This window comes from Puntigrus tetrazona, chromosome 11, assembly GCF_018831695.1.
Source record: "Puntigrus tetrazona isolate hp1 chromosome 11, ASM1883169v1, whole genome shotgun sequence".
In the NCBI taxonomy this organism is placed as follows: Eukaryota; Metazoa; Chordata; class Actinopteri; order Cypriniformes; family Cyprinidae; genus Puntigrus; species Puntigrus tetrazona.
Window position 1 is genome coordinate 16,968,475 of NC_056709.1, and position 25,518 is coordinate 16,993,992.

Consider the following 25,518-nt stretch of genomic DNA (forward strand, 5'->3'; position numbering starts at 1 on the left):
TCAGCCCAGAAAACCCTGCCCCTGCCGTGTCTTGTCTGTCAGCAGACTGATGGTCTATGTGTGTGCGACAGCATCTGTCATCTCCTGAAAGACTAAGACATCACCTCCACTCATCTCCTCCGGCCCCCCCACCATTTCTGAAGCAACCACCCATCTGCAGGTCACCCTCTGGGCAGTCTCGAGTCCTGGGCTTCTATACCAGCCCCATAATTCAAAAAGCTCTAGCAGTTCACTCCAACCAAACTTGAGGTTCCAAATAGAAACCATTGAAATAGATGCTAAGTGGATCCGTTGACATCATGAGCAGGTGCGCGAGGACAGGAAGATTTAGGGCGTACAAATGATCCACGAGCAAAATATCCAACAAAACGACGATCTATAATCTACTAAAACTAGAGTGGGCTGCCTTCTCCGTCTTGGGGTAACAAAACGGCACAAAAGACTTTGATGTTGTGCACATCGCTCCCTAATTCTTCATCGCATATTCCCAGGAAGGGTGAATAGGATTTTTGGCAGGGGTGTGCATCAACAGGCGGCTTCCGCAGATTTGCGAACCTCTGCTCCCGTAACAAAAGGCGCAGAGCGGGGCGTTTGATGTGTCTGAACAAACCCCCTCCTCTGCCTGCCTCCCATTTTACGCCCTCGCTGATTCCATCACAAGAGCAAAGCCAAAAGCTCATCTCCTATCTGTCAATGATGAAAAGTGTTTGCTCCAGTACTCAAATTCAATTGAACGTGCCACTACTTTCCACATCTGCACTGCGTGCAAGATGAGGATTAAGGCTACCTGCTCTTCCTCATTTATTTAACGTAATAAACAAAGCGTGGCATGATTTTGAAGTATGCAATTCAATGATAAATGTAAAGTAGGATTCTGGGGATGTCTTGGTTGCACCTAGTAATTAAAGTGAAGAAGGAAAAGTGATGGTTGAGATAAAGGAGAACGTGTGACACTCACAGCTTGTTTAGGTTTTCCAAGCCAGTAAAGGCCCCATTGGTGTCCTCTATAGTGCCAGAAATGTCATTGTGGTCCAACTCCCTGCGGAGACAAAAAGAAAGAGATTAGGAAAGAAAGACGGAGAGAATAAAACAATTGACCCTTTACTAAGCTCCACCCACATCCCATAGAACATTCCAAAGAAATGTACTGGAAAGTTCCATGAATAGTGATTTTTAGTTTTAAGGATCTTTAATATTGAAGGATCTTGAAGGATTTTTTTATTACTAAATTTCTAAATACATTTTTAAAAATTTTGGTTTAATTTTAAATGGCAATTTCGAATAGTATTTTAATTTTTAGTCTAATTTTTATATGCATTTTCGTTTTTTGTGTTGTTGCGAACTGGTCAGTAAAGTTTAAAGGCAGGCATACGCTTCTCTGGACACCTGGTTGAAAACAAGAAAGTCCAACAACACTCTCTTTCTTGCTTTCTCTCCCTCTCTTGCTCTCTGCCAACCGAGCACATTCTTTTCTTTGTGAATTGTGACATTAAGGAGCGCAGCAACGCACGGGCCAATGCATGAATAATGCATGACAGCTGAAAGCGCTTTGCACAAACACAACTCTTTCACACAGTTGCACACATATACTCACTCCGACAGCCGCTTAAATCCGTCAACACACCAACCGTGTTGGCAGGTAAAGTCATATGGGCACATCGCATAATGCAACTCCAGACAAATCATGGACAAGCCCAGACAGTGCCAGCAGTCTGCCTACATGGCCTAACTTTACTAATTCAAATTAGTTGTAGTGAAGTGTGCTTCATTTTCTTTTTCTTTTTTACACTTATGCTATGTTATGGTAAATCTTACCATCACAGTATTTGCATCACAACTTTTCAACATGATTTGTTTCTACACCATTAAAAAGATTGCTGTTCCTGAAAAAGAATAAATGTCTTTTTGAGGTGAGAGGGTGGAGGGATTGTGCCCGCTCCCTCCTGTCCGACAACCGCCCCCTTGGCTCTTTCTGTTACTTTCCCTCCATGCCTGGCCTCGGCTGCCAATTTCCTATTCTTTCTGGCTGGCTGCTTGTGAATGGACTCGGGCTTGTTAATGACAGTAGGGCCGGAGGCCCCCAGGCCTGACCCCCACCCCCTCGGCTCAAAGATGGTCTGGTTCTGGTCTTTCACACCCGACCAGGGCTCCTCTCGCCCAGCCAGAAGCGCGTACCAATTAAAACCTCCCCTGCTTCTTTTCAACAGGAGCCCCAGTAAGGCACTAAGGCCATGATTAGATTAGAACTGGCTCAGATGAGAGCAAGAGAAGAGAGAGAGAACGATATAAAGGAAATCAAGCAAGTAAGACATAAAGAAAGGACGGAACAAAAGAAAACAGAGGCCCTCACAATTGCACTTCACAAGCCCCTTCCCCCTACACTCTGCCCACTGCCAGCAGCGCTGAGGGCTGTGTTGTGCCTTGGCTTGTCACCCTACTGTGAAAAAGCCTTCATCTAAGAAAGTAAAGGCAGAATTCTTCTCTCTTTTCTCTTTTGAGACATTGAAAAGGGGAGGGGCATGAAGTGGCAGTTGAGACTTTGTGTGACTATAGAAGTCAGGCTGGAGAGCTGGTCCCCCATAATGCCTTTCACTGCGTGCAAAAAAAAAAGACGTCGCTTCTTCTAGGAGGCCTTGAGCAGGGAGCACATGTGCATCCAACTTTGGTGGGAACCAACAAGGAAACAATGAGCAAAAGAAACCAGAAAACTTTCTCACCAGACTTAAAAGCTTATGGCTACTTTAGCAAATGCCACTAAATCAATCAACACATTTGTCTGCAGCGGTATTAATTCATTAAGAAACTATGACTGATTTGTTTACCCTTTTAAAAAAAAGAGTGTATCCATGCAGTGGATCAGTTGATTTCAACAGAAATGATGTGCTTTTGGGTTGTAGTTTGTTTGGACATTAAAAGTCTTTAAAAATCTGATAGTACAGAATGACTTAAAATTCTTGAGTAGACATTTAAAGTAACGTGTTTAGGGCAGATCGGACTTGAACCTCAATTGCCCGTTTGCGCACAACAACTGAACATGACATTTCGGAAACCACTCTGCCGTAGTTTTGACACCATCAAGTAGTTTTCTCACATGCAAGCTAAATCCTACAGGATTTCTCACAGAGTAAGGGCACTTACAGCGTCCGTAGGGAACTAAGCCCTCTAAACGCTCCCTCTGTGATGTGACTGACGGAATTGTGACCCAAACGCAGGGAGATGAGATTCATCAGTTTGGCAAATCCACCCTCGGACAGCTTGGTCAGGTTGTTATAAGACAAGTTCCTGGAAAAAAGAAAACAAACGAGAATTGCATTTAGGTTTTGATTTTTCAGAATGCAGAAGTTTATCGCAGCAGTTTGACGTCCCATTGCGATAACAGCCGTGTCATAAACCTATCTGAAAAATCACGGCTGACCACTCAGCTGATACCGCAGTCAACATGCACTACCAATAAAGCCTTGTTACCCCCACAACGAGCGAGAGTGTTAGCTAGAGGAAGATATGGCGTACAGGGAGGACACGATACGCTTGACAGAACTGCCTGGTGTATGCACACATTCACCCAGATAAGATCACTTTCACTCAGGTACAGATCTCTTGGCAGACGTATACGCAGAGGATTATGCTGTTTTCTTTAACTAGAATCAAGAGGGATGAGTAAAAATGAGGCTGAGCTCCTAAGAGCTGGCAATCCAGTGCAACATTAGGGGATAAACACAGCTTATCTACAGCAAGACGAGGAGTGCTGTGTGTTTAGTGCAATAGGTGATACTGCGGACAAATGCTTCCTCGTAATGTAAAGACTGGATGCGATTAAGTCTTTACTTGGTGTCAAATTTAAACAGTACCCAAGATGATATCCTCTTTTATATTTCCTATTGAATTCTATTTTATGTCATGCACACTACTATTTAACATTTCGGTGCGAGTACGATTTTGTTTAAAGAAATGAATGCTTTTATTAGGCAAAGTAAAACTGTTATTCTTTTAAACAAGAATCTGCTATAAATATTTATTCATAAAGAAGAAGGAGAATGATAAAGAAAGGGATGTCTCACAGTTCTCGGAGTCTCTCACAGAAGCCCCAGCCCTCAGGGTTAAAGTTAGAGATGGAGTTGTTGGAGAGATAGAGCTGCAGGAGCGACTCCAGACCGTAAAGAGATCCGCTGTTCACCTCCCGTAGACTGTTATAATCCAGGTGCCTGTATATGACGAAAGAAACGTTCACTCTTATCATGAGCAATGTGGTGGATGTGCATTTGATTTATATGTAATATAACTGTTCTGTAGTTGGAAATATTAAAAGGATAGTTACCCCAAAAATTCTCTCATTAATTACCTTCATGTGGCTCAGTAAGGTAGTAAGGACATTAAAAAATAATAATAATAATAATTTATTCAACAGTTTCTTCTACGTTAGAACACTGGATTCTGCATGACTCTGCTGAATGCATGGCAGCTACTGACACAGAGAAGAATTGTTAAAGTCATACTTTTGTTTTCTTGGCTCACAAAAAATATTCTCGTAGCTTCATAAAATTACGGTGAACCACTGATGTCACATGGACTACTGTAAAGATGCCATTACTACCTTGAACATGGTAGTTCACTTGCTATTTACTGTCTATGCAAGATCACTCTTAGATTTCATCAAAAATATCTTCATTTGTGTTCTAAAGATGTCGTCTTCCGGGTTTGGAACCACATGATGGTGAGTAATGAACAACTAAATTTTCATTTTTGGTTGAACTGTTCCTTTAATATTTATCCAGCAATATTGAGGTTGTAGCATTGAAGGTTTGGACTCACAGAACCCTCATCCGGGCCAGACCCCAGAACGCCCCATCCGTCAGCTTGCTGATGTTGTTTCTCTGAAGCTTGAGAACTTCTAAACTGCTCAAACCTTGGAAGGTGAGTCCTTCAATTAACCGCAACTTGTTCCTGCTCAGCTCCCTGCAAAAAAAACAACAACAACAACATTTAAAATATGGATTAAAAGCACGACCAAAAATGTTAAAGTAGTTAAATAAATAAAATAATAAATAAATAAAATCTTAATAACGGTTCTTTATTTGTGGAAACCCAATGGAAAGATCATTCAGTTTACTTATGTATATCAATTTCTTAAAAAATAGAAAAATAAATGACTGGTTTTGTCAATGAAAAAAACATTTAAGTTTCCCATCTAGTAGGAAAAGATCCTTCCAACTATTACACTGTACTGAAAGATTCTTTGGGGAATCTAAAATGGTTCTTATATTGCTAAAAATCTTTTTTTTTTGTAAACATGCCGTATGTCCAACTGACCATCAGCTTAAATAAAGAGGCTCTGATCCCTCTTTGATGTCACAACTAACTAACCTATCCTTCTCGCTCACCAACATAGCTGTGGCTTTGTGGTTGCTAAAATGCACTCCAGGTGTGTGTGGTTTAATATGAGCTTTTGTTGCCTCATGCATACAGAGATTCAGTATCACTCTGTCCACCTGAAGAACAAAGCACATTTTTGATGGAAGTCTGATATGAGCAGAAACAAAGAGCTTAGCTACAGATGGTTACGCTCGGGGCACAGATAGATCCACAGATCTGCAACAGAGAGAAAGAATTGTCCTGCTCTTATGTTTACCGATGGTTCTCTGATCCTGAATGCTGATATCTTTCAAATAACATGTGGAAGCCAGTGTCAAAGAAAGTGCTTTAAACTTTAGTTTCCAAAGCTGCTGAATATTAAAATACAGTTTAAATTACTCAGCTACTCTGAAGTTAAAAATAGTTTATCCATCCTTTAAAAATGTTTTTGTGTAATAGCTGGACAAAAAGTGTCCAGTGGAAAAGATTAGATTCTTGAGTTTATTATTCATTTAAAAATAATGCGCATGGTGCATGATGCTCAAAAAATGACAACGAATGCATTTAGAGAAATAAAAAAAACAAGTTTTAATATGTTGCCACATTAATTAAGGCTCCTCTCCTAATAATTAAAATGAATGCACACTATGCATCCGTATGATTTATTTTTCGGTAATATTGTAAAATATTTCTTCACTTTAAAATCACTATTTTAAAAATATATATTATTTATCTTAGTATATTTTAAAATGCAATTTATTCTTGTGAAAGCAAAGCTGCATTTTTAATCTTTAGTGTCACACGATTCTTCATAAAACATACTAATTTACTGATTTACTAAAACATTTATTCATATTATGAAAGCTGAAAACAGTGGCCCTGTCTATGGAAACCATTATACTTGTTTTCCACTTCTATGAAACTTAAGCAAAAGTCACAGTAAAGACATTTATAATTAAAAAAGTTATTTATGGTTAATGCATCCTTGCTGAAAAAAAGTGAACTCACAGTTGTGTGAGCTTGGGCAGCTCCAGGCCTTTAACAGGAAGCTGGGTCAGTCGGTTCCGGCTCAGTCTGAGGATCTGCAGACTCCCGGCGAGGTTCTTAAATGCCCCAAACTCCAGATGAACAATCTTATTACTGCTCAGGTGTCTACAGAAATTAAGAATCAGGCTTAGCATTGTGAAAGAACACAGTGTTACATGAAAACACAGATGTTCACAGTTCTATCTAGTTGAAAGAGAGAACAAGTGGGTTTCTTACAGGTCCTTGATTTGCAACCCCGAAGGGAAGCAGTGCTCTTTCAGCTCCGTGATGTCATTATTACTCAGATCTAGAGTCTCCAGAGAAGTGAAGTTCTCCAGCAGGCTCCCCTCCAGTCTGCGGATTTTATTATGGTGCCTAGAAGAAAATAAAAGAGCACATCTATTATAACTAACTCTATACACAGCTGTACAAACCTTAAAGGAGTATTTAATAAGTTTTCATGTTACTCTATGGACAGATTACATACTAATCTATTGTTTAATGTCTACACGAATCAGGCAAAGAAACTGAACATCCTGACAAAGACTAAGATCGTTGATCTGATTTCTTGGCTTATAATTCTGAAGCCACGTTATCGCAGTCTTTCTCAGTTTATTAGTGCATAGGGAACTATGCGAAGCCATATGTTGACCCACATATCTGCGCTGATAGGCGGCTGGCTGCTCTAACCACATGAGGCTCTTTTGGAGAGAATGTGTCAATAGGGCTTTGAAGCCCAATGGAGGTTTGTTTCCACACACGCCTTCAGAAGTGCCAAGTGACTGTGGCTTGATACGGTAACTTGATTTGTCAACACACACATGCAGACGCACAAACACATACAAGCCTGGAATCCCAAACAAAAACCCAGCTATGGTGACAAATATCAGTCAGATGAAAGATTCATCTAAACCTGTGTATGTCCGTTTCTGCAAGTACAGCTTTGGATTCAACAGAAGAGATTAACATTGGGCTAAATATATTATGACTTGAAAATCTTTGGGATGTTAAAATACTTAAATTTTATTCCGATTTAGAGTGAAAAGTCAGAATCAACAGTTAGGGTTGCTTGCAAATCTTTTGTTTTCTTGTAGTTTAGTCACATCAGCCTTGCACAGTTCTTAACTAAGTCAAGACAAATCAAATTATAGTGTTCTCTCTTGGGGGCTTTGGATTTCTGTCCTTTCCCCCTTTTTTCCTCGCTTTTATTTCTCTTCAGAGTTGAGGCATGAGAAAGCAGCTGACTTAAGAATCACACTTGTTTTTGCCGGCCACAGAAGGAATGGCGAGGTCAAGGCTCTCCACATCTGGAATTTGTTTTGGGGTAGTTTTAAAGTAAGCCACCCCTGCACTGGAGAATGGGACAGTACTAAAGAAACAAATCCGAAAATCTCCCTCTAATAAACTTGCTATCAAATAAGACATAGCGTAAAGGAAATTACGCTGCATTAGATGAAAGCTTCAAGTACAGACTTGAAGCCTAAACACTGTTGGATTTGAATATGGTTCATTTAATATTATATAGCAATGTTCCCTGGTATTACTATTTGGTAATACCTACTATTTGGTAGATTGACCCACTGAACTTCCAATTCCAATGTTCTCCATAAAAGATATTCATAGAGAGTTCCTCAAAAAGAGAACCTCATAAAAATCTTCCATTTAAGGCCAGTTAATCATGCCTACTAGCCTAGCACCTGCACTACGATCAATGCTATTGAAACCCTACAAAGCCCAGGCAGACAGGCCTGTACAGCAAAGACGAGTCCGTGCTGGAACAACAAAGCCTCCTTATTCGGATTCCCGATTCTGCGTAAATCTCACAGTAAACACAAGGTCCGCAGAGACCGAGAGGGGATTTCTGCTCTGGTTGTCTGCTGGCAGGTGTTCTGTGGGAGCCTGAGAGACCAGTGAGGCCTTTCCCAGTGAAGATGGGACCCAGCCGACACACAGATGCTCCCTGAGTTGACCGTTTAACTGGAATTCTGGGTGGGAATTGTGAGAAGGAGGGAAAAAAAAGAACAAGGAATGAGGGACAGAAGAAAGAGCGAGGGAGAACGACGGAAGGAAAGAGAAAAGGAGGGAGTACCCCCACTGTCCCACCTGAATAAACAGACAGAGGGTATGGATAAGGACGAGTGCTGTGCTCACCACCCTACAGGATGTTCCTGTGACTAACAGAGCACTGAGACTCCACTGAGTAGCAGGTCAGCAGCTGGTGACCTTCACCAGGCAAAAAAAACATGCTGACGTTAACAGGAGAAACGGCCCACACTCGTGCATTGGCCATCCCAGGCCTGAATCCACAAATCGTTTTTTAAAGCGGTACTGCTGGGATCTGGGTCTGCTCAGATCTAGGATCTAGCCTACAGCAGATAATACAAACAGAACCGATGGTAAAACGATGGTAGATTGATTGCAGTTTAGTTGTTTTTCTTACACTTGTTTGGGCTAAAGTGAGATGTTATAGCTGGGATTCAGACATGGTGTCGGAATCAGTTGTTGTTGTGAGAGAGCGTGGGAGCTGAATATCTTAGCTGGTTAATCCATCCAAAGCTGCACCGCACTGAGAATTAGCAGTTTAGCTTCTTTAGGCAGCACTGATTGGCTTATCTGCTTGATGAACTCCAAAGTAAGGAGATGAAATAAAGGAAGTTGAAAAGACTGTTCCGAGCACACAAAGATTAAATCAGGTAGAGATAGTATGGTTTGGGATGGTCAAGTAGACTAGTTAGTCCAACCAACTGGTCTACTTTTTTCACCCAAAAGATGAACATTCTGTCATCATTTACTCACTATCATGTAATTCCAAACTTGTATTACTTTAAATTTATTTATTTTTTTTTGCAGAACTCAGCCTAAATGTTTCTTTTTCATTCAGGGGTAGAAAAATTAATAAACAGCTTAAATATTCAATTGCTATGTATGGGCAAGAATTAAACACCCTTTTCTGCTGATTGGTCAGCCAAAAAATTTTTTTTGTTTTCTAATGTTTCTACTTTCAGTATTAAAAAACAAACCAACTCAATGAATAAAACATAGATTGTAAATGATGGTAGCATTTTAACTTTTTGGTAAACTGTCTCTCTGAAAGTATAAATCCATACTCTTACTAGCTGGCTAAAAGCCAATAAAACCAGTTTTTCCAAACAAATTTACTGTGTCTTGCACAACCATATAATTAGCCAAGAAAGCCAAACAATTGATTACTAATGATTCCGTAAAGCAGCAACAATTAGGGCCCTGTGATTTCCACGATGTGGAAAATGCAGACAGAATCATGGAATCTACTCATAAAAATTGATTTTACTGTAGAAAATGGAATGTCACAGAATTTGCCAAATTTTGGATGAACAAGTAGGTCAGGTACACCTAAATCAAAATGTTATGGACAGAATATTAATCTTAGCGACATATATTAACCAACATTGTTAATATGTCAGTGATTTTATTGTGCTTTTTATTTGGCTGTTATATTTTCATAAAAAGATAAATATTTGCCTATCCAGTTTTCTTTCCTTTTTGTTTTGTCTTTAACATTTAATCTAATAAGCTTCAATGGATATTTTAGTAAAGCACTGGTTTCTTTAAAAATAAAAATAACCATACTGAAAGTATGAAGAAAATATTAACATATTTGTCAACCAAGTGGTTTAATGTAAAAAAAACTAATTGTGCTGTTGTCTCCAAATAAACCTCCCAGCCCTACCATACAACTAGCTAGTGTAACATTTGTCAAACACTCCCCAACAGCTGACAATCACAACGCACTGGAACTATATTTCAATGTGTATTTGTTTTATATGGCTTGCATTGCCATAGCAATAAAGATCGAGACCGTATGCCGCAGAGCACACTGTGACAATATGACTGTCAGCAGTCAAAGGAAATGATTAGAATTAGTAGAATGGCGGCTGTTTAAACACTTCACCAGAGAGAGGGAAAGACAGAGCTACTGTTTAAATGTCGCTCCCAGTTCAGATGAAACGGGGCATTGGTGACAGATGCGGCAGTATTTTAGTGCTGGCTCTGTGGCCGTATCACAGGGAGCTGCTGTCCGACAGCATTCCAGCTGGTGAACTCAGAGGGGAGGAATCCTGTGAGCGGAGCGGCGTTCCAAACAAGAGCCATGGGCAGGAGCGGGGTCAGGTGTTCCTCACAGGTGGAAACTGAGACCTCTCGCTCTTTCTGTTCCTAACGCCTGTAACGGTAACACCCATCTCGCCCCCTTCCCCGTTATCTCTTTTTTTTTTCTTACAGTAAACCACTTGATTGACAGCTACAGCTGGGCGTTCTACTGCATTCAGCTGTGCGGCTCAAAAAAGATGAGCCCTTCCCGATATGCGGCAGGCCCTCCATAGCGACAGGCCTCGAACCAAGGCCAAAAAAAGAAGCACTATTCCATTTGGACCTAAATTCCCTGATCATCACCCCTCATTCCAACCTTTCCCGATACCCTCCAAGCACAGCTCGGCGTGGTAATATCAAATGTTCGAATCCTGCGAAGTGAACTGAACAGTCATCAGGGTTTTCATCATTTCTGGGAGACGGTGATTAACTGTAAATCAATGAGGTCACACCATGACAGCACAACTGCCCGCTATAAAGACACAGATCGCTTTACCGCTCAAATGAACGACACATTGGGTAGTGGAGAGATATATTACAGATGGGAACATGATCCATGCAGAAGACAGATTACTGCTGGGCTATCAGTCGGTGTGAAGGAGATACGGGCAAACTGGTGCTCTGAAAACAGGGATCTACAGAACGAACATGAACAAGTCTGACATTATTTAAAGTCACAGTAATGTAAAGGTGAAGCTGTATTTCTATACTTTGACGAAAACAGTTCGGGGGAAGCACTTCTCCTTTAATATTATAGCACAAACCTGCCATTCAGCACTGATATTTGCAGCTCGAGCAAATACTAAAACGCAGTGAAAACTCACAAACCATAACTGTGTACCTGGATGCCGAGAAAGGAATTGGCTAAACCGCCAAGAAACAAATACGAACACGTGATCACTCCAAATAAGGCAGGAATTCTCCAGGGTAAGGTTAGTAAAGACAGTCCCACCAGTCTGAGTTTCACAGCCAGCCACACTAAACACCGTTTACAAGAATTGGGAAATTTCAGGCGTGCGCACTTTTGCTGTCTCGCTTAATAGCCACCAAAAATTATACAAGTAGCAATTGGAAAGGCCCTAGCTAACATGCTAATCCTGAGATGTACCCTGAAAAAAAAATGACTGCCCACAAACCAATAATTGGTGTCAAGTACAGAAAGTGCCGTCACAGCAGCAGCCGCCGGCACAGAGCGCACAATGACGTTTCACTTACAAATAGAGTGTAACGACTGTTGCTGCCGCGTCTCCAAATGAAGGGATGGATGTCAGCTCATTGTGGTCAAGCCTCCTGTCACGCAAAAAACAGAACACAATTCAAGTTACGCATAGCTTAACATAATTTACAATAGATTTGTATCAATATTTTAAATCATTTATTATAATACAATAAATACAATATATAGATAGCTAGATGGATATCACACAGATGCCGTTACATAATTACAATAGATTTAATATAAATATATACATTTTAAAAATCTACTTCAAAAATGCTATCTATATATGAATATGTAATTAATGTATTTTATGGATGGAGAGATTTACATAAGGGTCTGACAATGACCATCGAAACATCAAGAGTGAGAGAAAGAGAGAGAGAAAGGGAAAGCAGGCCCGTCTGGCTGAGGGCCAGACACAGTCCCTCGATGTATTAAATATTTACAGCGCAGGTTAGTGGCTGGTGTCGGGTGATGATGGAAGGCGCTTATAATAGCAAACCTCTTTATTCCCAATCTCCGCCACTTTCAGGACAATAGCCACTAGCAAGAGTGCTTAAATATCCAATAGCACTGACAGCACGCTTTAAAATGATTTATGACCGATTGTGGCTAATGGCTGTAATTAACGTTATTACACTATTTAATGTACTTCATTCAATTGCCTCTCTCTATGGGGCTTTAGCTGTGGGAATGTTTTCTAGTCGAGTACAGAAGTGGATTTACACGTAACATTAACCAGCACTTCTACTCTGAAACAAATAGCTTTTTACGCTGGTCTTCTTATGCTGGATTTGAACCGAATGAAGGCGAATTAAGATCAATATCAAGACAACCATTGTCCTGGAAACAAACGCTGGCCTTGTGAAGGCCAACAACACCCTAGAACATTCAGTTACAGCTTTGAAGAAGTTGCTAGCGTGCTAATTGACTATTAATCAGAGACAGATTTACAGATCTACAGGAGGTTTGGACTGGGGACACGGGGCTGTTCTACTCACACTTCTCTCAGGTTGGGCAGATTGGAGAGGATGTCCATATCGACTGCCGCCAGCTTGTTGTGGCTCAGATTTCTGAGTGAACAGAGAAAGGGAGGGGGGGAAGAGAGAGGGAAATTTATTAAAACACTTTATTCAGGCACTCATAACAGTCGACAAACTCTGCCCTTTCAGTAAAAAGCGGTGACGTGAAAATGATCGCATTTCCCTCATGAGCAGACCCATTCAAGCACCCTAAATCTCTCGCCTCGCTGTATCTACAGCGCCAGCAGCAGCTTTCAACAACACACCGGACAATCTATCAGTCCGGTTCATCAGTGAAACGTGTCGTATCGACACTTATGGCCCATAAATCAGGACCATCAACAGCCTCCTTTAGCGGGACGTCATCTTCATTTCAGCGTTGTTCAGGCGAGCTTCAGACTGGGCTTGGCAGAGCGCTGGCCTCCTGCTCTCCTTGCTGAAATGTCAGAGATTGATGGCGCTGTGATCTATAGAGCTCCTGTCAGCTCTGTGGTTGCTTCCTTCGCTCCTCAGCTACAGCATGCTCAGATTTTCCTTTTATATGGGCCGCACCAGTCATTCTGCGTTGTTTATAAGAGTACTTGGTTAAAAAGGGATTTAATGCACGAATTGAAATTTTACAGGAGCGCTTGGCAGTAATTTAATTTTATAAATATTTTTAGACATGAGGGAGATAAGGAAACTAATGCAGGTTGGTTGGATTTTAACTGTTTAACCTGCGTAACCTTAATTCAGTAGCACATACTATTCCATAACTCTGACTAATATAAACTACCATTGAAATGTTTGGGGTCAGTAATATAATTGAATGTTTTTTTCCCCACCTTATCAACACCAATAGTGTTAGTAAGGTGACTTTGGAAATGTAGTAGGCAACAGATTACAAGTTGCCCTATTAATGCAAACTGATTACATTTCATTACTTTTCTAAATTCCTAATGAATGTTTTCAACAAATAATAATTTTTAAACATTTACGTTAGGTAGAGATAACCTTACAGTAGCACTCAACACTGATTAATATCAGCCTTTTAAAAATTTATTTTTTAAAGCACACCCACCACAATGTCAGACTTCAGCACCTCTTTTTGCTTGTTCTTTTTAGATTGTTCTTTAAACATATTTTAGGTTAAATATATTATAATTTGGGAAAAGAAATCAATTCAATTTGTAATTGTCAACATTTCCATAAATAACTTTAGTATAATTACACATTTTTTCCTCAATAACTGCAATAAATTGCATTTATTTTGTATTCAAATTATGTAACTCCATTACATGCAATTAGTTACTCTCCAACACAGCTTACCAAGGCTGTATTTATATAAAATATATAACGTATATTAAAATTAAACATTCCAGCAAATATGTATTTCTTTTGTATAGATTTATTTATTTTAACGACCTACGTTAAACAGATGTAAGTTTTGCACTTCGACCTGTAAAATCCATTTGGAAAGCAGCTTGGTCCTGCAAACACCAGTTATTGACTTTCGGATTATCTTCAACTCCCCGACTAACAGATTCAATGGCACACCCATCAAGTTCCACTTAGCAGTGTTAAACGTTTTAATCGGCAGCTCATCTGCACTTGTAAAGAAACAACTGGATGGCTGTTCTTCCATCCGTTGAGCCGATTTTGACAGGTTTGTGGAGCTACAGCTGGTTGTAAAGAAGCGGAATTACCTAACACACTATATAATGTGTCCGTTTCTCACCCTGAGCTGTCAACTGCAAACTGTGAAGCCGTACGTATGCAAACTTGAGAAAGAACAGACGTGGACTATATTTACAATGGCTGTATACCTTCTTGTATACAGAAAAATGCATGAGCAAAAGAAAAAAGAGCTACTCTTAGTAGCTCAATTTGTCCCTAGTCAAGCGGTAAAGTTACATAAACTAGAACGCGATTTAATTGCTTACGTTGAACAGGCTAAACTGTCACAATGTCTCTGTGGCTCGACGGAGATAATAACACGGGGTGAGCTGCCCTCAAGGCAATCGTCTGACAGAGGTGAACACAGCTAAATTGCAGTCCTGTACCATGAGGCAATTACCTAATTATACCAAAGCAAAGTAAAAAATTGCAGGCTTTGAGAGGCTCGCCAGGGGGCACGAATACTGCCGAGAAAATAATGTAAGTCATGTAGAACGCTAGTCGCTAATCTGCTTTAGCTGTTTCCAACCTGCAAATTGTTGAGAGTGAGAGTAATGAAACCGACAATCTTGTCTTTCACACACCCATTACTGACTAATGCTCATATTAGTTTCCACTACAGAATTTTAAAGGGCTGAAAAGGAGACCAAATACCGGTTTAAACCATTTCACAATTATCTGGACTAAGATGTAATGTGTTTGCCAACAGCTCTGTCAGTCATTAGTGGGTGGAGCTAATAAAGTGGAGGGAAGTGTTAGTTGTTTAAATGTTTTACTGTTATGCTATACAGCCAATAAGACAAAATGCTCGGACTAGATCACCCCAGTCTTCATGGAGACCTCATGGTGCTTGGAGAACCGAGCTGTGCCTTACCAGCCAAAAAGGAAATGGGAGTGCTTATATAATCACCGTGTTTAATTCTCAGTGTCTCCACTTTGTTTAAGGCGCTTTATCTTATCAGATAACATTAACTTTCACACCTTCAGGCTGACCTTTGGGACATAAATCTCATGGTCATTGTACCCGTATAACAAGCTTAACTAACATTCTGGTTTTCCAGTGAGGCTGATTTAAAACTTTAATTTTAATGGTTTTGTGGCTTTAAGTCCATGGCACAAAAGTTTAGGGTCATTTTACAAAAACCTGTTATATAAATATTTGGGTCGGTAAGATTCGTTTTTTCTTTCATGTAAAAACCATCATATATTTGTAATAAATGTAATTTATTCCTGTGTTGGTCATTACTTCAGACCATTACTTTCGCATTACGTTGAAAATGTTTTTTTGTACAAATCATTATTTTTTCAGGATTCAAGTTCAAGTTCAAGAACATATTACCCACCCCTTCTTTGAACAGATATGTCAAAATGACCAAATCATTAAGTTTTATCATGGGGTCTTTAGTGATATTGAATTTTTCGGCATATTGCAAAAAAAAAAAAATCTGCTTAAAATAACTGGGTGAATAAAAACTTAAATTAATTTACAGAAATCACTTTATATTCTATTTTATGTTATATTTCTACATTACAGTATATAAAGACTAAAAATATTGCCAGAAATCTGAAGAAATCAATGGAAAAAGTAGCACAGGTCAACTAATCAAACATGGCTGTGTGCATATAGGCTATTTGCAAACTCAGACCATATGATTGTGTTCCTATTTTTAAACTATTTGTTTCATGCCTATTATGATTCAAACCATTAACAAAGCCACTAGTCTTTATTCTGGAATGAACAAACACCTCTTCTCTTCTTTTAAACGACAGGACCCTTAAAGGAAACCAGAACCCTTTTCTTTGGATTGTTAAGAAAGTAGTCAGCACAGTTGAAATACTCTTTAAGGAAAGGTGAGTGCAATATGCTTTTCCAACTCTAACATGCTATATTCAAAAATTACCGAATCATCTGCTCAGCTCACTTCGATTTCAGTGAGAACAGAGAGCTTCAACACTTCTACATGCTATTCAACCATTTTATAGCCATGACAATAATGACTTCCAATCTAACTGCGCTAGTACAGGCTAGTAAAGTCAACTTTAACTCCAACCATTGATGTCTATTTTTCTCGTTTCCATTAAACTTGAAGGCGAGCGGCCAACAGCTTCCTATGCCAGGAAACCAAGGGTACGAGAACATTCACACCTAACAAAGGTCAAAGTCATTTAGGAAATGACCAAAGAGGGGAAAAAAACTCATCTAGTACAAACAAATTCCCAATAACATGTTTAACATTTTTGCTTTTACACCAAAATAATATGATTTTCTCAAACACAGTCACATTGATTTGAGTGTAAACAACATGGATCTGTTCATATGTTCAGCTCTGACATGCTGGCTCAGTAAGGTTTTGGAAATAATATACGTTATAGTTATTGCCTGTTATATTAACAATAAAAAGGACTCTGTTATGTCAGTTTTTCTCTCAAGAGCCATATTGTGAGTAGAACGGCAAAGAGGCAACCTTTATCTATCTTTATCACTGATAAGCGGAGTGTGAACTTCGGTCTTTGGAAGTGTGAAATGATGTCAATGATGGAGCTTTATGATGCAGCTGGAAGACAGAAGCGTCTTTAATGCACCCTGTTTCAGAGGGCCATAAACTAGTCAAAGAATAACTCCTCTGTCACAGCACTGAGCGAAGCAAAGAGCGAGAGACCAGACGGACAGACACTTGCTTCTCCAAAAGCCGCACAGCTTGTGCTCCTTTCTCTCTGCTTCCTGCCATAAAGACCATTTACAGCCCGGCAACACCACTGATAGTGAAGCCAGGAGCTTTTGCCCACAGTCCAAACAAAGCACAGAAAAAGGAGCAAGAGTATCGAATCTAGAGTCGAGATCATGAGATAAAGATCAACAGGAAGTGAACGTTACACGGTAGGAGAAATTAAATATGAGGAAAAAATCCAACAAACAAAAGAAATTAGACAAACATGAAGCATAAATCCAAGACAAACCAGACGCATTATAAAGAAAGTAGATGATAGAAATTGGGCCCAGGAGCCGGTAAGAAAAAGTCCACAAATGCCAGGTAAAAGTTCAACAAGCTCACACTTGATTATATGCACATTTTTTAATTGATAATTATTAATTTTGAAATGAAAACCCAGGGAGTGAAAGTACATCCTGTAAAACAGTTACAGACCAACTTGTGACAGATTGTTCCAGAAAACTTCAAAGTGAACAGAACAAGTGATTGTTAGATTACAGAGTTGCCCTGCATATGGTTTATTATCTTAACAGAAAGGAAAACTCTGGAGTAATTGCTACACTACTTTAGCCGGAAACCGCGTGGTCAACTTCAGCAGTATATTCATCATATACTGTATAAAACATATCAAATCATATGTGACTGTATGACCAGCAGTGTCACATTTTTTCATATATATATATATATATATATATATATATATAATCAAAAACTGTTGCCAAAGCACACATCTGCTTTCATTTAATTGAACTTGATGTAATAAAATATTTAAAACTAACTATATGGGCATATAATTACTATACAGACAATAAATAATAATTATAAAAATATACAACATAATGACTAAAACTTTAATTATATTTTATATTTGAAAAATATGACTATTATTATAACTAGACAGCAGCATTGCTGTGAAACATGAACAACATTTAGCTCAAATAAATGAAGGAAGAGAAAAAAAAAGACAAAAATGCAGAAATAAGCAGTTGGAAATTTTGCATTAACGTACCTGATCACCAGAATATGCATATCAATGTATCAGAATATGTATGTGCCTGTACATTATGGTTTAATGCCATAAAACCTCTGGAAACTACACGCAGTATGGGGTTAAGGGGTAGTTTGTCAGTGACGCTTTCACAGAATGTTAAATGGTGATTTTAGTCTCCAGACCAAATGTGCTGGGGGTGCTCTATAAGGCCTGTTACTCTCCAATTCTCTCACCCCTCCTCTTTCTTTCACTCTTTTTTATGCCTTTTCCAGATCTCTAAACTCTTACCAGATGTACAGAATTCACAGATGACTCATCCATCACTTTGTAGACACTTAAACAAAGGAGGGGAGAGAAGGAGGTGCTCAAATGTGTCTCAACAGAAAGAGAATCTGGAATATTTGTTTGATCCTTTTGGAATTTCGATTCTGGTACAAGTGTGGCCTCCGTTCCCCTAACCAAGACATAACAACACTCGTCTACATCTAAACTAGTCCAAATAGCAAACACCAGCATGTCTGAAAATTCGCTCTGTCAGCTCACCATTAAATCGCTAGTTTCAAGTTTTATGCACATTAACAGGCAAAACCTTGCATTTTGGAAAAGGCCTGGGCATAAATCAATTGGGGAAAATGTCCTTGAATGCACGGAAACTCCTCAAGAGCAGTGCTAACGGAAGGTGCCGTTAACCTCTGTGCCATGCAGGCCAAGCTAAACACGGCAAGGCACTCCTTTAACTCACAATCCGATAACGCAAGCAAACTCCGCTCCAGGCTACCGCACACACCTGGAGCAAACCAGTTCGGCTTTTACATGTGTTATGCGTTATGCTGTCAAAAATCTAGAAATGCAAGTTGCGTTTTTTTCATGGGCCCAATCTACAGCAACGTTATTAATAAAGCATACTGCTCAGATAACGAAATGAACAAGCATCAAAACGAGTTTGACGGCTAATGACATACTGCTGACTGGTTTCCACACGTTGAAAGAATAAACAATGGGTCGGAGAAGTAGATCGAGATCTAGAAATTTCATCAATGGAAAGCAATGGACCGTGACATCGAACTGGCCAAAGAAGCACCGCACCTTTAATTTTCTAAGTTTACACAGTGGCTCCAAAACAGGTGACAGGGACTGTAAAGAAAAGGCCGTCCCCCACAATGCATAAAAAAAACACATCAAACCCCCTTCGCGGTGGTGAGAAAAATCTGGCGGGCTGTTTACCAAACCTAAAGGGTGACCAAACTACACTCGCACATGTGGCAACCTAGGCTGCGCACACAAACCAACCACCACCCCCTCTGCTTTCAAAACAATCAGGAGGGCCACCAAAGGGTCGTTGCAGTTTACTTTGAGAAGTAAGACTCATACAGCTTGTTACATCAAGCCAAACTGTTTCCATCACCTCGGTCTTCGCAGCACACTGAATAAACAAGACAAAAATCGAATAGCTATTTAATCAAAAACGGATCTCGTTTATCTTGAATTTTAAAGGGTCAGTCCTGATGGATGCAAGACGCCAAAGACGTGCATAAATTTCCATAATCAAACCAAAAATCGCTTCATTTTTCTATACAACAGATGGATCAGACGCAGGAAACATTTGAAAAGAAAATAATTTCATTCACAAGGAATTCAGACAACTTTTTCAAATTCGCAGATGGGGAGTTTGGAGGACTGTGTCATGCATCTGTGAAGCCAGTAAAGATTACTCATAACATTCATCAGTTAATTCGACGTCTCCTCCGCACTCAGGTTGAAGGAATAGCACACCCAAAAATTAAACTCGTCATCATTTATTCATCTTCAACTCATCTTCATATGTTTCCATGCCTTACTTTCTTCTGTAGAACATAAAATAAGACATTTTCAAAAATTTCTCCTGTCAGTGTCCATACAATGCAAGTCAAAGGTTACCAAAAAGATTTTAGGGCAACTATATTTCTTTAACCCTCACCATGAATAACTCAATCTGTCTTTATCTTAATAGAGTCTTAAGGCCCATATCTCAAAGTTAACTTGAATCCACAAAGGACCGTGTGTGAGCTGATCATGCCAACACCTCGCTGCTTCCTACTCACCATCAAGGTCTCTGCGAGCCATGGGGGAACCATTAAATGAAAGAAAGAAAAAAATGGGCAGTATGGAGAAACTATTTGGACAACTGGAAGGCATTAAGGCTTGATTTTATACTCAGGCCATGTCCACAGGGTTTTTCCAACCAAAGCTTTTTCTACACTTGATTGATATATTGCAGACGGACAACCTAAAAAACTATCTCTGGCCTATAACTTTAAAATCCAGCTTCTGTTGGATCTGTCAACATGAGAGCAGATGATAAAGGGACATTAAGATGCTGGAACATGCCTTTTAGTTCATGGAAATGCTAAAACGCAGTTTGAAGTTCCTTGGGCGAGTTTGTGCGGCGTGGTTACGCAAGCAACAGGTTTGGATGTCACAAGCACTAGTGCTTTGACTGCTTGTCAACTGCCAGAGAGGCGTACAAAAGCGCTGAACATGAATAGCGACATATGAATAGGGATAGTTGTAGGGATTAATGAGAATAAATAATCAGCATTATGATAGACCACAGTTGCCTTAAGCTTTTGAGAGACAAAGAGCCACTGGTTAAGAACAACAAGGAGCCAGTTGTTTGGGTTAATGCTGTTGCTGTCAATGAGGTTTGAATATTAAAAACTGTCACGCTTTAATGACCACATATAAGGAAAGTCAGAAGGAAATGTATATCACCTGTTGGGCAGTTGCAACCTATCAATAAAAGCACTGTTGCAGCTTTTTACCGCTTCTAACACTACTTTGAAACGAGACACTTTAATATATCAATATACAAATTCAACAGTGTAATATGGAATAAATTATTTCTTGCTGATTCATGCTTAACGTGTAAGAAACATCGCCCCGATCTTCCTGCAAATTGATCGGCAGCTGAGTCAACGCCAACACGAAATAGAATTTATTTTCTTATTGTTAATGATTTATTCTACTTTACCTTTTCACTGATGTATACACACTCTTATTTCAAACCCTTTTCTCCAACCACCTGTCATACAGAGACCACTTTTCACCATCTAATTCCTATATTTTTTCTCGGTGAATATCCCGAAATACGTCACATTAGCTTCCCACTAAAATTACGATCTGAATTTAAATGGTATAGTCAAGGGCCACAGACTAAAGCACTCAGGCAGACCAGGTCAAATTACTCAGCAGTAGGTTAGACAGTCCTTGAGGCAGAACACCAACAGAGCTACCTGCCCAATCATTCCCATCTAAAGCCTGATATCATGTGTAATGAATGTTTCACGGCCCTATCAGACAAAGAACGATTATGTCAGCCACCCTAGCTTACAACTAATAAGCTTCTTGTCTTTAAAAAGTTATCTCTAAGTTTTTGTCTTCATATATTCCAAATAAAACCCAAAGAACAACAAAAAAATGGTGAATCGGATCAAATAAACTGCACAATTGATGGCTCATGACTTCAGCTGATGCTTCCGTGTTGAAACTTGTGCGTGATAACCATCTTTTAAACCAGACAAGAACAGTAGGGGAGCTGCTTTTGTGAAATCAGACAAAACAGGTATCTTTGCAATGATGAAACATGCAGTAAAGGTGTTAAAGATAACACTGGGCAGTAAAATCAGTCCCTTTGAAAATGATGATCGTGATCTTGAACACAGACTGAAAACACCTTAAAAACTTTGTCTAGGCCACACTGATACATTACATTAATACCTAACGTCCAAAATTATGTCTATAAAAGTGTTCAGTGTCGTGTCTGAGGAGAAATGATAAGAAAATAGATGACCTAGATTTATACTTTTTTGTGTGTGTGATGTTTTTGTGATTGTAATCTTTTAAAAATATATATATGGATGGGAGTTTATAAAATGTCAAAATGTCAGTTCTTACTTCATGGCTAACCAGATCTACCATCTTAGTATAGGGCACTTATAAATAAAAAAAATAAGTCAGTCTATAATCTATCAAATATAGGCTAATGTCAAAACCATTGAATTGCATTATAGCTAGTTTATAAACAAAAAAGTGAAGGTGAAGCCTGTCAGAGCTGTAGAATACCTTTTTAAAGTCCTTTCTTTAGTATTATAGTCTAACAATATTTATAAATATGGTGTTTCAAGGGTCTAAATTATCTCCCAGCAAATAAACAAGTGATTGTTGTCGTTGTTTCGTGACTTTGACTGATATCAGCAGGCCTCCCAAAACAGAGTTGTCAGAGTTTCCAAACTTGTGACAGTAACTAGCATGTCATAACCAGGCAGGCCACAACCAGGTGAGAGACTACTTGTAACCAATACCCTTTTATGATTTTAACGGAAAGAAAAACTTCTGTCAGTACTTTAAAGTGAATGAAGTAAGTGTAAGGCATTGTTATATATTATGGAAGGTGACACTTGTTATTGAGTGACTTCTAAGTCATTTTCTTCCGTTGACTACTTCAGTTAAGAGTGTTAAAGAACTTAAAGCATGCCGTTTTGAAAAGAACGATGTTGTAAATAGATATTTCGTTCGGCCCGGGCAGTTTCGTGGATACTTACAGATGCACAGTGCTCTTAGGCAAGTCTTGAGGGACACCAGTAATGTCTAAATGACTGCAGTCGGTCGTATCAAGCGTACACGTACAGTTTTGAGGACACGGTGCGCTATAATTGATTAACAGTCCCAGCGTCAAAAGCCAATAAAACACATGATATGAAAGTGATCCCATCTGTCCCAGCCACGCCGCCATTTTGTATCCAGTTGTCTCAGCGCTTAACGACTGATCTCTCTCATCCACAAACGGACAGCTCGAACCTATTGAGTTTCTCAGAGTCCGAGTAATTCGCCTTCATTAAGTTGTTTGTTTACCCAACGGTAATATCAAATTATACTGCGTTGTTTTTGGGCAATGCATCGGTCCTGGACTTGAAAACGGTCCACAGTAAAATTTTAACTCCCCTGCTCCACCACGTAAGTAAATCAAAGGTGAATCACGGCGAGGCAATACAAGAAACTTGTCCAGAAGCCAAAACTAAATGCAGTTGTCCTTAAAAGGTTGAAAAGGGGGTCTGGATGGGAGATAGACAGGCGCTTTGTTTTGGCAAGAGAGATCCACTGGATCAAATGTAGTTTGGAGAGTTTAAGTCGTCTGCGGTGTTTTATAACGCGCCGATCCAAAGTGGTTCATGAGAACGAAAAGTAAAAACATAGTAGGTCGTGTCCATTAACTCCACGCGAGCGTGTTGAAAGAAAATCTGATCTCCGGCGCTTTAGCGAAACTTTTCCTCGGGAAAAACCGTACTCCTACAAAAAAGTTTGAGGCTCTCGCGTCTTCGCGGACTTGATGTAAAGTTTCCGAACTGCGAAGGCAGGCGTTTGGATCACATGAGCGAATAATAATAAACCACTTTTGATGCGAAACAGTTCCAGTAAAGCCGCCCGACTGTTGTGAACTTTGCGGCTCGCGTTTGTTCCCTCTCTCTCTCTCTCTCTCTCTCTCTCTCTCTCTCTCTATCAACCCTGAGCGCGGTTTAAAGGAACTGGGAAGCTTTTATCTTGATCTCGTTGTACGGTCCGAAAACTCCGATAATTCACTAATTCACCTCGCACTTCTGACCGTTTCGACCGCTTGTTTTTCCCCCTCCCGGACTTTACTTTCTTTTTATCCAGACGTTCTTTCGTCCCACGTTGGATACATCGGGAGCGATAAATATTCCCTCGTTTTGCTTTCCGATTGGTGCTTGGAGAATGATTGACGGCCGAACTCCGGATCTTACTGGCTGCTTTGGAGCGCCCAGGCGCTTGGGTTTTGGACGTTCCAGGGCTCAGCTGTCAGTCACCTCGCTTTAGCCCCGCCCATCTTTCCCACCAAGAGTGCGAAACTGCTCCGCCTCCTTTCACTCTCATCGCGTCTTAAAGGGACAATGTTCATGGCTAAATATCTGCTTTGTGAATATAATAGATATAATATAATGTTGTTTTTATCTAGCCTATAGCATATATGTAAATCAGGAAAGTAAAATAAACTATTTACTTTCTGTGTTTGATGTAGTTGTTTATTCTAGTTCACTTTTTTGTTGTTTTTGACACAGAAAATTTTAAATATAATTTTTTTTTAATTGTCGCGCACAAAAACAACGTTTTATTTCATGTTGAATTCCTTGACAAATAGGCATCAATTAAAAAGTAACCTTATAGTGGCTTTAGTTTCGAGTAATATTGACATAAACTTCAAGCCATACTGCTGATAAATGTATCTATTCCAATAAGTGATCCCACATTTTGTCCTCTTTAACCCAAATGGTATTTGACTCAGGTATTTTAGCTTTCTATTCTGAGAGAGGTCTTGACATGGCTTCACGTATGATTTATCTGTCAGTGTGCCCACTGTAAATCATTTGCTTTACAAATAACTTGGAAGTGACACAAGTGTCAAGAGACCATAAAGAGCCATAAAGAGACACAGTTTAGTGCTTGAAGGGTAGTATCCGTAGTGTTTGTAAATTAGAAAAAGAGTACCGTAACAATATTTCAAATCAGTACTATTCAGTTTGCACTGAATCTGCATTTACACACGTGACTCATGTAATCATCTAAAGTGTAAACTTTATTTGTATTGTTATGAAACATAGCAATGAATTCTTTTCGATTTAATTAAAATAATCCACTTAAACTTCCGTACCCGTTCACACATAACGTTTCATTCAGCACATACCTGAGAATTTTAGCAAACACCGTCCCTAGGATGTTTTTGGATCGGTTATAGTGGTGAGAAAGTTTGCCAGTAAACTAATGTGCGTATCAGATGAGAGATCCTTACTTCTCTTTCTTGTTCTCTCTTCTCTCTCGCTCACACTCCATCCAGGGCCCATACACAGCTGGAAGAAGATGAAAGAGCCATGTGCGAGGTTTTGGACAGATGGTGGAACACATGAAGACATTGGATTTGGTGCTTCTCTGGAAGAGAGAGTGAGGTGAAGCGGGCCTGAACCACAGTTTTTAAACGGTAGATAATTCGAGGTTGGAAGGGACGCGCTCCATCTGCGCGAGCTGCGTTTTGTGGGTTTCTGTCAGTGTGCCTGTGTGTGTTGCAGGCCTGCGCCAATTTATCACGCTGGCCGTGCTGGAATCTTCAAAGATAACGAGTCCATCTGCTCAAGCTATTAGTCAACAATAAAATGGAGAGGCGTGAAACGAAGCCAGCGCGTTGTGCTATCTCTGGATGTTTAACGGGTGTGCGCTATAGCGAGGAAATGCCTGGGTTAATAGGAAGCAGAGACACTTGCACGTCTCATCATATCTCGGAGTCCTGGCTAAAAAGCGAGAATCCCTAAACCCAAAGGAGAAAACGCAGTTTGAGTTTCAGATGAGGCGTGAAGAAAGGTTTCATATGCA

The 25,518-nt window shown here is 39.7% G+C and overlaps 1 protein-coding gene across 1 annotated transcript in view; it reads right to left on the reverse strand.

Annotated features, from left to right (window-relative positions):
- lrig1 (leucine-rich repeats and immunoglobulin-like domains 1) overlaps positions 1-23,796 on the reverse strand; it is a 33,368-nt gene extending 9,572 nt beyond the window's left edge. Inside the window, exons 1-9 of the mRNA XM_043252092.1 lie at positions 22,683-23,796; positions 12,724-12,795; positions 11,719-11,793; positions 6,613-6,750; positions 6,358-6,501; positions 4,810-4,953; positions 4,059-4,202; positions 3,139-3,282; positions 959-1,039 (exon numbers count right to left, since the gene is read on the reverse strand). Coding sequence (XP_043108027.1) covers positions 959-1,039; positions 3,139-3,282; positions 4,059-4,202; positions 4,810-4,953; positions 6,358-6,501; positions 6,613-6,750; positions 11,719-11,793; positions 12,724-12,795; positions 22,683-22,873 — 1,133 coding nt within the window. The 5' untranslated portion in view covers positions 22,874-23,796. The remainder of the gene's footprint in view (positions 1-958; positions 1,040-3,138; positions 3,283-4,058; positions 4,203-4,809; positions 4,954-6,357; positions 6,502-6,612; positions 6,751-11,718; positions 11,794-12,723; positions 12,796-22,682) is intronic.
- Positions 23,797-25,518: the final 1,722 nt, after the last annotated feature.